Raw genomic sequence first — 12,048 nt, forward strand, 5'->3', positions numbered from 1 at the left:
ATCATGTTACAATTTACAGTCAGTTTCACACCCTTGATCTCTCCTTTCATTCTCCCAGTAGGAACTCTGGGGAACAGATGTCAAAGCTTTTTGAAAATTTACAAACAAGGAAACTGAGGCCTCAGTCACGTAACAGATGTCAATGCTTTTTGAAATTTTACAAACAGGGAAACTGAGGCCTCAGCCACGTAAATATTGATATACAAATTTAAGTTTCAAATCCTAAAAATGTGCTCACAAACACACTCATGGGGACTTCCCTGGTGGTTCAGTGGCTAAGACTCCAAACTCCCAGTGCAGGGGGCCCTGGGTCCTATCCCTGGTCAGGGAACTAGATCCTGCCTGCCACAACTAAGGCCTCACTCACTGGAAAGACTGAAGGCCAAAGGAGAAGGGGGTGGCAGAGGATCAGATAGGTGAATGGCATCACCCAGTCAATGGACATGAGCCGGAGCAAACTCCAGGAGATAGTGAAGGACAGGGGAGCCTGGTGTGCTGCAGTCCATGGGGTCACAAAGAGTCAGACATGACATACAGACTGAAAAACAACAGCCAAATTAAAGAAAAAAGAAAGAACCACCTGGACACATGCCGTCTAACTAAGCTTAGTAGACACCTCAATGGCCATATTTTCTCCTCCCCAGATACTAAGGTGGGCTAGTGATGAAGGTGGCAGGTGGGCGGTCTTTCCCTAAATAAAGGGTGAGGACCAGTGTTACAAGGGAAGGGAAAGCTGATGGGAGAAGAAGCTTTCCCCTCTTCTGCCCAACTAGGACTGTCCTCCTGGGATATGATAGCACTGTGTGACCTCAGAGGGCCCCCACACAGACCAAGAGAGCCTGAGTGGCAGCTCCCTTTCTCTCCTTCCCACCCCATTTGCCAATCTGCGTCCCTCTGCCATTGGAACCATGTACACTAGCGAGCAAAGAGGAAGAGCCCGGGATGCAGCAAGCAGATCACTGGCCAGCCAGGAGCTGGAGGCGCTGCTGGCTCTTGTCCGAGCACTAACATGGACACGTTGCACATGTCACACGTGACGGCCCCTCTACCGCCCTGGCCCAGCCTGCACGAGGACCCTGGGCATGGGCATCGTATGTCCCTGTTGAATAAACTGACCTGGCAGCCTCACCCGAGGTCACTTGACAGACGAATAAAGGCGCCAGGACTGGAAACCAGGGCAGCCTGCTTCTAGATCCTGGGCTGGCCCCACCCTCCCACTCCGCGTGCGCCAGTTGAGCAAAGTGCTGGGATGGGCTGCAAGAGGTTCCTCTCCCTGGAAACCCCCAAAATGGAGACCATCATCTCATAAACTCCAGGACAGCCCTGCCTACGACTGGCCTTCATGGGCACCCCAGGGTCTCCTCTCAAGGGCTCCCTTCGAAAGCACCTTCTGCATTTCTCTGGTCTTCCTGGCAAAAAAGCAAATGAAACCCTTTCACATTGCTGGCTGATGAACATGAGGTAGACCAAATATCAAAATTATAATCAAAACACTTCCGTCTTTATCCCATCAACTACTTATTCCGCTAGTAGCCCTAAGGATGCGTTATCAACCAGCCTCTGCACTAGATCTTAGGGCTTTAAGAGAAAAAAGGAGCAGCCCCTGCTCCCAGGGAACTTGCAGTCTGGTTCACCTGAGTGTTTCAAAGCCTGTGGGTATAGGCAGAGAACTATTTCCTGTTAATATTTCAGACATCTGACTGATTTGATTCCTTAGGCATTTAGCCAGAGCCTGCTTTGGTCATGTTCTAAGCACCGGAGACTATAGATATTAATGTGATGGAGTTCCTGCTTTTCCAGGGATAATGGTTTTGTTGGAGAGGGGACATGGATAACCCTCATAAGTAACCCAAAGACAAGCTGTTGATAGATGGTGCTTGGAGCTTCGAGTGACTGGCTGGGAAGCACAAGAGGTGGTGGTTGAGGAGGGCAATGTGGCATGGAAGGCCCTGTGCAGCAGCTGGGATGTGAACAGGATGGACACAGAGAAGCTGTGAGGGAAAGAAGCAGAAACAAGAAGAGGAGGTGGGGAAGTGCAGGACCTGACCTGGGGAACACTGGTTGCAGGTCGAGAGGCTTGCAACTCATGCCCGTGGCAGCTGGTAGACATGGAAGGTGGTTGAACAGGGAAGTGGTACAGACTTGGCTGGTCTGTAGAAAAAATAACCTGCCAGCCATGATGGATGGGTTGAGGCCAGCAGGGGCTGGAGGCAGGGAGTCCGTTTGGGAGGTGGCTGTGATAGAGCCACTCACCCAGCTGCGCCAGCGTGGAGGAGCAGACAGGAGGGAATGGATCTAAGCAGCTACGCTGGAGGTAGCCAGCTTTCTGTGCCAGGTCCCCCAGGCCACAGGAGCAGCAGGTTCAGTGATGGTGAGTTAGGGCGTAAGGATGGCACTGCCCCACCAAGGGCTGGATGTGCGGTAGGAGAGATGACTCCAGGGCTGGGCTTTCGGTCATCAGGGCACTGTTGGCCACATCCTGCACTGACTCTGCTCTGCTCTTCCCCACAGTCCCCCCAGAGGACATCAGGATTGATGGCGGTCCTGTGATCCTGCTGCAGGCGGGCACCCCCCACAACCTCACATGCCGCGCCTTCAACGCCAAGCCTGCCGCCACCATCATCTGGTTCCGGGACGGGACGCAGCAGGAGGGTGCTGTAGCCAGCACGGTGAGACCCTGCCTGCTCCCCCAGCTCCTCGAAGGCCACCCTCTAGGTCACCTTTCCTTTCCCACATGAATCTGACCACAGTCTAGGGGGGACAGTCTAGGGATGTGGAAAGGGGCCTTAGAAGTCATGTGGTCCAATCCTCTTATTAAATAGCTGGGCAAATTGAGGTCTAGACAAGAGAATTCTCAGGGCCATTCAGTAGTTAGCAGAGACTAAGAATAATAATGGGAATAGCTACATTAATTAAGCACCTATAGTGTAGCAGGCACTGTGCATGCTAAGGTCTATGGACAGTCTCTCTTAATCCTCACAGGAGTTTCATAAATTAGCTGTTAACTTCCAACTCAGAAAGAGTGAACTGATGTTTAGAGAGGTTGGGTGACTTGCCCAGGGTCTGGATTGGAATGTAGTCTTTTGCTAATGAGCCTCTCAGACTCTCTTCCCCCAGCCTCTAGTTGGTGCATGTTTCCAGTCGGCACAACTAAGAGCTTGGGGAAGCAGAGATTATGTAGACGTTTTATAGATGAGTAACCTGTTGCCGAGAAGGACATCAAATGACTTGCCCAGGATCACACGGCGAAGTTGAGGTGCAGCTGGAGTTAGAACCCAGATCTCCTCTTCGGAGCTCCTCTTGCCAGCTGGGGACAGGCATAGGTGTACCCAGCCGCTTGCTAGATGCTGCAGGAGACACTTCTCATTGAGGGAAGAGACCTTCCACCTGTGTGGCCCCAGGGACTGCCTGGATTTGCTCTGCCCTCGACACTCTGTGTCACCTCGGACAATTCACGTCTCTCTGGCCTTCAGTTCACCATTTGACAAGCAGTTTGGCTCCAGTGGTGCTTAACTTTCTTACCACCAAGAACCCTGTCATTTTTCCCCTCTATGGTTACATGTTTTGAAATATTTCGGCAACCAAACAAGCCGATTGGTCAATGGCCATTTGTCATCTACTGCCCCTTCCTTTTTTTACATTTATTGAAGATGGAGCTTTGAAGCAGCCCGGGGAAGCCAGTGTTGCTGCCCTGGACTGGTGCTGCCCCAGTACCGCATCAGGCCTAGTGAGATGCTTGTACTGCTGTCAAACTGTGGCCTGCCACTTTGCCTAATATTATGGTTTCCCCTAGGCAGTGTGCAAACAGCCTTGGAAAACAGCCCAAGGGTCCTATGATCTTGTCTGGGGACTTCAGGTTGGGTATCATGGAACCATTATGAGACTTTGAACCTGTGAGTCCCGTCCCTGCCCTCAAGGAATTTATGGTCTAGCAGGAGAGAGCCATGCACAGCACAGTGCCTAAGAGGTTAGGCGGATGTGACCAGAGCAGTGTGGCGGACAGGTTGCCTGTGAGAGCCACACGTTCGGTCTTGGAGAGAGTCCTGAGAGCTGGGATTAGCAAAGGAAGACTTTCCAGGAAAGGACGGGCTTGGGTTGGACTCAGGGAATTCCAGGAACGAGACTTAAAACGATGGAGAAAACTATACAACACACAGAGTGAACTCTAATGTAAACTGTGGCCTCGGTTAGGAATAGGGTATCAACGTCGGGTCATTACTTGTATTATGTATCAGATGTAACATGTATCACACTAGTGCATCATGCTAATAATAGAGGAAACTGGGGTTGGGGAGGAGGTAGGGGCTGGGGGAAGGGCAGAGCTTCAGGTTAAATGCCCCTCCAGCAAACCTAGCTCTGTGTGGGTCACTCCAAGAGCAGAGGAAGGGGCTTTTAGCTTGACCGTGTCTCCCACCCTTATTCCCCACCTCATCCTCCCGCCCCAGGAACTGCTGAAGGATGGGAAGAGAGAGACCACCGTTAGCCAGCTGCTCATCAACCCTACAGACCTGGACATTGGGCGTGTCTTCACCTGCCGCAGCGTCAACGAGGCCATCCCCAGTGGCAAGGAGACGTCCATTGAGCTCAACGTGCACCGTGAGTAGGGCCCCCGGGGGAGGCGGGTGGGGCCGGGCGGGTCAACGAGCACCCTGGGGGGTGGCACCCTTTGGGAAGCACAGAAGAATCCCCCAGGGGCCCCGGGACAGATGCTCCGTTCCTTTGACCTCTTCGAGTTCCTGCTTTGAACTGTAGGCTTTGAGAGCTGGCACAAGAGGCATCAGCTGTGAGCCAGGCAGTTCCCGGGTTTAGACCGTGTGACTTTGGGCAATGACGTAATCTCTCTGAGCCGTAGTTTCTAATTCTGAATATGTGCAAAAAATAAAACGCAGGCCTACAGCTCCTTATCGGAAATTCCAAACCAAAAGTGATTGGGTGGCAAAACCTGAACGGAAGCTCTTTGTAGTCTTTTATTTAATAACTCAATAGGAATAGCCATACATTTCACTATTAATGTGTGTTTCTATGGGATGTTGCCCAGATTCTGCTGGGGGTCTTACACAGTAAATGGTCTGTGGTCATCATAACCTTTCTAGCATTTGAAAATTTCCAAATTCTGAAACACATCTCATTCCAGGGGTTTCAGATAAGGGATTGTGATGACCTATACCTGCTTCTCAGGGTTGTGAGCGTTAAGTGAGATATAGTGTAAGAGCATCTCACATGGAGTATGCTACTGGGTAAGTGCTCAATAAATTCCCACTGCCCAAGAGTGGAAGTGTGGGCAGCAACTGGAGAGACGCCCCACCCCCATCCTGGCTAGTGAGCCTAGCGAACCCACACTGACGCCTAGTGGTCACAGTTGGTCACTACACCATCTGACTAATTTGTCCCTTTGGTATCATCCTTGGTCCTCACCCTAGCCGGCCCCTAGAGGCTCCTGGAATAAAGGTGAGGAAAGCTTATTTACTGGAGCTGGTACACTGCAAACTCAAATTCCCAGATCACCACACGGGTGAGGTCTCAGTGTATGTGCTAGAGAGAGAGAAGAAATTTGAGGGACAGAAAAGATCCTGACCTGCCGTCCTCTGCTTTGCAGACCCCCCTACGGTGACTCTGTCTATTGAGCCCCAGACGGTGCAGGAGGGCGAGCGTGTCATCTTTACGTGTCAGGCCACGGCCAACCCGGAGATCCTGGGCTACAGGTAGGAGGGGAGGGGCGGGGCGGGGGCATACCCTGGGGAGGGATACTGGGAGGCCCTTGAGGTCCAGAGTGGGGGACTGGGGAAGACAGGCCGCTGGATGTCGGGGAGAGGGCTCCAAGAGGGCTCCAAGGCCTGACCCTGCTGTGTTGCCTCCTCCAGGTGGGCCAAGGGGGGCTTCCTGATTGAAGATGCCCATGAGAGTCGCTATGAAACCAATGTTGATTATTCCTTCTTCACGGAGCCCGTGTCCTGTGAGGTTCACAACAAAGTGGGGAGCACCAATGTCAGCACTCTAGTCAATGTCCACTGTGAGTAGCTGCAGGGGCAAGGGCTTTAAGGGACCTGGGTTGGGGTGGGGGAGGCTCTGTGGGGCTGAGAGACAAGGCAGGAGGATTGGAATTGCACCCCCCCCCCCCACCTACCCGATGAGCTCAGGACCCTGATGATCTGTTTCTCCCTTTCTACCTCAGTTGCCCCTCGGATTGTAGTTGACCCTAAACCCACGACCACAGATATTGGCTCTGATGTGACCCTCACCTGTGTCTGGGTTGGGAATCCCCCCCTCACCCTCACCTGGACCAAAAAGGACTCAAACATGGTAAGAAGCTCTCCGCCTCTCCTGAACCCTGGGCGGTAGAAGCCTGGCCACAGGTTGGGAAGAGAGGGGCTCAGGGGGCACAGCATTCTTTTTCAAGTTGAACCTGGGATATTTCCAAGTTCTCTGGATTTGGAAGAGAAGGACGGTGCTTGCAGTCAACCCCACCCTTCATTGGCAGACAGCTGGCTGCTTCAGTGGCAGTGAGAGGGACAGTGACCTGTGGGTGGGATGGGGAAAGGGGGCCGGACTGGAGCTGCTGCTTTGGCAAGATACCTGGTCAGTGAATGCTGCATAGGAGGGTGGAGTGGCCAGGGTGATGCGCTAGAGAAGGCTGAATTCTACAGCTCTGCAGAGACCTACTGGAGAAGGCTCTGGCACCCCACTCCAGTACTCTTGCCGGGAAAATCCCCATGGACGGAGGAGCCTGGTAGGCTACAGTCCACGAGGTCGCAAAGAGTGGGACACGACTGAGTAACTTAGCAGCAGCAGCAGAGGCCTATATGGGACAGTTTGGGCCAGAGTTGCAGAAGGAGGGATTTTAGAGGGAAACTTCCTCATTTGGCAAGAGAAACACTAAGAGAGGCCACCAGCAGTGGCTGCATCCTCTTTTAAAAATCACGGCAGCTTCACCTGCCCTCATGCACCTCCACCCAGGTCTGCCCGCTCTTACAGAGATGCTGTGTCTAAATGCTAACCTCTTTAGAGTCAAGGGATGGACCAGATAAGATTCGGGACTCTGCTTCCCTTCTGGGAATTCACTTGTGGCCCTTCCTGCTTTCTTTCCAATGCCTCCAATGTGGGGGCCCACACGGATCTAGGGGCCCAGGCCTCCTGGCTCCCCACCCGAGGCTGCTCTCTCTGCCCAGGTCCTGAGTAACAGCAACCAGCTGCTGCTGAAGTCGGTGACCCAGGCCGATGCCGGCACCTATACCTGCCGGGCCATTGTGCCTCGGATCGGAGTGGCCGAGCGGGAGGTGCCACTTTACGTGAATGGTGAGGGGCCTGAGGAAGGCGGGGGGTGGGGGGGTGCCCAGGGGCGGGCTGCTGGAGGTTCCATCTGGGCCCTGACCCTGTCCTCTTGCTTGCAGGGCCCCCCATCATCTCCAGCGAGGCCGTGCAGTACGCCGTCAGGGGCGACGGCGGCAAGGTGGAGTGTTTCATCGGGAGTACGCCACCACCAGACCGCATTGTGAGTGGGCCAGGCCTCGGGCCAGCTGCTTATTTCCCTACCTGCCTCAGCCTCCCCTCCGGCTTTCCCAGGCTCTTCCTATGCCCTGCGCTTCTCATCCCCTGACTCTGTCCCTCTCCCTGCTCACACACCACCTCCTCTCTTCCTTGTTGTGTGACCCTGAGCCAGTTACTTGGTCTTTGGAACCTCAGTTTCCTCATCCATAAAATGGGGGCAGTGATCCCCCCATTAAGGGTTGCTGTTGCCTTAGTGTGAAAGGCCTGGTGAAGTCTCCTTGGATGCGCTGCTCATTCCCCTGGGCTTTCACTCCTGCTCGCTCCTCTCCCTCATCTCCTCCTCCTTCCTCAGCCTTCCCATCTCTTCCTTGCCCCCTCCCCTGCCCTCCGCCCCAGCCCTGCCCCATCAGTTCCATCCCACCCAGCTGCCTACTCCCCTCGCTTCTCCCGCCTTCCTCCTCCTACCAGCACCCCGCCCGCCGCTCTCCACCCCCTCCCTCTCCCCCACACCACGAGCCATTAATTCCTTCCGTGACCATTAACCGTCAAACCCCTCATCACATTTAATGACCATTTGGCTAACTCCAGGGCTGCCCAGGGACACTTCATTACCACGGCCGCCTGGGCAGCGGGCGGCTCGGCTCCCGGGGGGCCTCGCTTTCAGAGCTAGGAGGACTGATCCCTGGAAAAGAGCCAGTTCTCGGAGGCTCCCTCTCCCTGGGGCTCTACTCTGAGGGAAGGGACACAATGGAGGGGGCATGCCCCAGCCTGGAGTACGAGGGATGGAGGAGCCCGGGAGAGACCCCGCCCAGTGATAGTTCCTGCTCATTTATACGGGTCTGTGGATGGGTCTCCAGAGCTGGTGGGTGGGTTCATGCGGGGCTGGCTGTGGGGTGGTTAAAGGCGAGGCCGAAGATATGTTTAGTTAAGAGCCTCAGACTATCAGAGCTGGAGGGAAGCTGGAGCACTATCTACTCTATCTAGCCTGGTCCTCTCCTTTTATAGGTGAAGGAAACTGAGGCCCAGAGATGGGAGGGGGAGGCTGCCAGGGCTCAAAGGGAGGATCAGGCCAAGAGCCCAGAGTTCTTGGCTGTCCGTCCAGGACTTGTTCCCACATGTCAGTTCATTGGATCAGCTGGGGTTGTTACGAAAATAGAGATTCCCAATAAGAGAAGCCTGAATTCTAACTTGGGAATGATGTGTCTTTGGGACACTGGTCTACCATCTTCCAGGTCTGCTGGCTTCCTGAATCAAATTGCTCTCCCTTGCCTCAACAACAACCACCACTAAATAAGAGATATTCCTGGGCCTGTACCCTAGAGAGTCATATTTAGGAGCTAAGCCCCAGGAATCCTCACGTTAAAGCGTGTCCCTACGCTTATCTGAATGGTCATAGCATGTGTCTCGAGCATGTTTGGAAGCTGCTGCTCCTCTTAGATGGGAGGTTTGATGCCAGGGTTGGAGGCAGCAAGTGTGGCTTGGGCTTGTTGTCGGGTGAGTGTGGGTCTGGGCTGAAGGGCACATGGGGTGAGGATATGGCTATGCCTTGTGGTGGGTCAGGTGTTTCCACCACTTGCCTCTTCCTCATCCCATCCTGCCCTTCCCACCCCAGGCCTGGGCATGGAAGGAGAACTTCCTGGAGGTGGGGACCCTGGAACGCTACACGGTGGAGAGGACCAACTCGGGCAGTGGGGTCCTGTCCACGCTCACCATCAACAACGTCATGGAGGCCGACTTTCAGACCCACTACAACTGCACTGCCTGGAACAGCTTCGGCCCGGGAACAGCCATCATCCAGCTGGAAGAGCGAGGTAAACACAGCGCTGGCTGTGTCTCCAGGGCACAGGGCAGCCTGGGGACTCCGCTCCCTCTTCTCCAGGGGCATGGCTCAGAGACACTGCTCTCTTTTGGGCCCACCACAGCCTGGTCTTGTGCTCAGCTGGGAAACCGACTCACTTTTTTAAACATTCATTGAGCATCTGCTATGTGCCAGGCCCCGCACTAGGAGCCGCAGGGACAGATGTAAATGAACACAGTCCTTGCCATCCGGGAACTTTCAGTTTAGTGGAGGACCTAGAGGGTGGCAGGAAATGACTTCAGATGCAGAAAAATGAAATGATCTGTAAAGGCAGTAACACTCCATACTTCACTAGGTTGATATGAAGATTAAATGAGATGATATTCGTGGAGTACTTGGCATAGAATAGGAAGCTTTGGTTCCCCAACCTCTTCCCCAGGAGGTGCTAGTGGTAAAAAAATCTGCCTGCCAATGCAGGAGACACAGGTTTGATCCTTGCATTGGGCAGATCCCCTGGAGAAGGAAATGGCAACCCACTCCAGTATTCTTGCCTGGAAAATTCCCCAGACAGAAGAACCTGGCAGGCTACAGCCATGGGGTTGCAAGAGTTGGACATGACTGAATGCACGCACACACACACACACACACACACACACACACACACACATGCACGCACCTTTTCATAAATCCTTAGTCTGATAGGAGACACATATTCTCTCCCTTAAGGCATTTCTAGCCTGATAAAAGAGACATAATGCTTTTGAGTTTCTTGGAAGCTCCCAACTCTGATGAGGAAAAGAGTTTTTTTAGTAAGAACTAGCTATTTGATGTGGGAGATGGGGAGAAGTAACCGTGGTGGGGGCAGTGGAGGGGGGGCAGAGGAGGAGGTCTTTCTTAGCTAAGGGCACCAGCAAGAGCAAGGAGTTGGTGGGAAAGAAGAGAGTAGACGAGTAAGGACCACTCTGCAGGAAACACTTCTGAAAGGGAAGAGCCCTACATGGATCTGATCCATCCAGGACAGACAGGAAGGGAGAGAAAACTAGAGGCAGGATTTCTGGGTCCTTCTCATCTCTAAGGAGCAGGGGGATCCAGCCAGAACTGCCTGAGCCCTGGGAGGATAGGTGCAGATGGTGCAGTCACAATGGTGTGGATGAGGAAGGCAGTGAAAGAGGTAGAAACACAGGTGCCGATGGGGAAGTCTGGGGACAGCCAACCTCAGACAAGACCCAGCCCAGGAAGGAGAGAGAAGTCTCCCAGGCAGGTGGGCTGCAAGAGAGGGACAGACAGACCACCACGGCCAGGGTCAGGTCGACCCCAACTCTGATGAAGTTGAAGTGAAGGTCTAAATCCAAACACAATGCAGACTTCCTCTCAAATCCCACCTTGACTTTAACTGAACTCAGCTGAAACGTAACCCCGTGCAAAGTCCAGGGGGCCTGGAGCTCGGCTGTTGTGAGCTTCAGCCATCGCTGAGCTCATATCCCCCGTGTGACCTCATCCTCACCCTCCTCCCTTCTTTCCCACATCTGAAGAGGTGTTACCCGTGGGCATCATCGCCGGGGCCACCATCGGTGCAGGCATCCTGCTCATCTTCTTCTTCATCGCCTTGGTGTTCTTTCTCTACCGGCGCCGCAAAGGCAGTGAGTATGGGCCCTGCTGGGGCCACAGCCCTCCTGAGGGTCTCTGACAGGCAGGGCTTGGGAGGGGCGAGGAGGGATTGGCAGCTGCACTCTCCAGGCCAGGTGGGTCCAGGTTGCGGCCCTTGTCCCCAGGTCGCAAAGACGTGACCCTGAGGAAGCTGGACATCAAAGTGGAGACCGTGAACCGGGAGCCACTCACGATGCATTCTGACCGGGAGGACGATACTGCCAGCGTCTCCACGGCGACCCGTGTCATGAAGGCCATCTACTCGGTGAGTGTCCGCTCCTGCCTGGCCTACCCTCTTCTTCACACTTTTGGGACCAGCCCCATCCCTTGTCACTGAAACTGCCACTCTCTGCTCCCTCAGTTGACCTACTTTGGTGCCGTCCCCTCCCTGCCACACACTCTCATACATACAGACACGTAAACATGCACACGCTCCCCAGGCTAATTTTCTCCCAGCAGAGGACAGGCAGGTGGGACCTACACAGGCTTCCTTCACCCCATTCTCCCTGCAACAGCGTGTCAAGAGTTTTTTGACCCAACTGGAAGTTCTCTGGCCCAACTGCCTCAGTGCTTGGATGAAGAACAGCCCCAGAGAGAGGCAGGGACATACTCAAGCACCGCACATTATCACAGAATTGGTGCTAGAACCCATATCTGTGGCCACTACACTCCAGAGTCTCTGCGGGGAGAGGACGCAGGGTTCAAGTCTGCCCCTGCCCCAGACCCTTCCTCTTAACAGGCGGCCTCTGGGTGTGGGGATGGGGTGGCAAGGCGGGCGAGAGCAGGTGTCCATCTCCTGACGCCCAGCTCCTGCTCCTCTGCAGTCCTTCAAGGATGACGTGGACCTAAAGCAGGATCTGCGCTGTGACACCATCGACACCCGGGAGGAGTATGAGATGAAGGTGCGGACTGGGGGAGGGCCCGCACGCAAGGGTTCCCTGGAAGGGGGTGGGACATGGATCGCGGGCCCCAGGGGTGGCCAGAGCGGAGGTGAGGGCAGGTGTGCGGAGGAAGGGTCAGGAGATTACTGAGGGAACGGAGGAGATGAAGAGTTTATTGGCTGAGAACCTGGGCAGAGCCAGAGGAGGCCCAGAAGGCCTCGATGAGACTCCACACCC

At 54.4% G+C, this 12,048-nt stretch overlaps 1 protein-coding gene across 4 annotated transcripts in view; it reads left to right on the forward strand.

The window, feature by feature from the left end:
* The window catches only part of KIRREL1 (kirre like nephrin family adhesion molecule 1), a 104,050-nt gene that overhangs the window by 86,388 nt on the left and 5,614 nt on the right, over window positions 1-12,048 (forward strand). For 3 of the 4 annotated variants that reach the window (XM_027976754.3, XM_042256075.2, XM_060403241.1), the window contains 11 exons: window positions 2,512-2,669; window positions 4,446-4,596; window positions 5,597-5,702; window positions 5,862-6,010; window positions 6,173-6,300; window positions 7,119-7,293; window positions 7,389-7,489; window positions 9,098-9,296; window positions 10,816-10,923; window positions 11,056-11,195; window positions 11,755-11,832. In XM_027976754.3, coding sequence (XP_027832555.1) covers window positions 2,512-2,669; window positions 4,446-4,596; window positions 5,597-5,702; window positions 5,862-6,010; window positions 6,173-6,300; window positions 7,119-7,293; window positions 7,389-7,489; window positions 9,098-9,296; window positions 10,816-10,923; window positions 11,056-11,195; window positions 11,755-11,832 — 1,493 coding nt within the window. The remainder of the gene's footprint in view (window positions 1-2,511; window positions 2,670-4,445; window positions 4,597-5,596; window positions 5,703-5,861; window positions 6,011-6,172; window positions 6,301-7,118; window positions 7,294-7,388; window positions 7,490-9,097; window positions 9,297-10,815; window positions 10,924-11,055; window positions 11,196-11,754; window positions 11,833-12,048) is intronic. The other variant, XM_027976757.3, reaches the window with a different exon arrangement.

The sequence above is a fragment of the Ovis aries genome, chromosome 1 (assembly GCF_016772045.2).
Source record: "Ovis aries strain OAR_USU_Benz2616 breed Rambouillet chromosome 1, ARS-UI_Ramb_v3.0, whole genome shotgun sequence".
Lineage (NCBI taxonomy): Eukaryota > Metazoa > Chordata > Mammalia > Artiodactyla > Bovidae > Ovis > Ovis aries.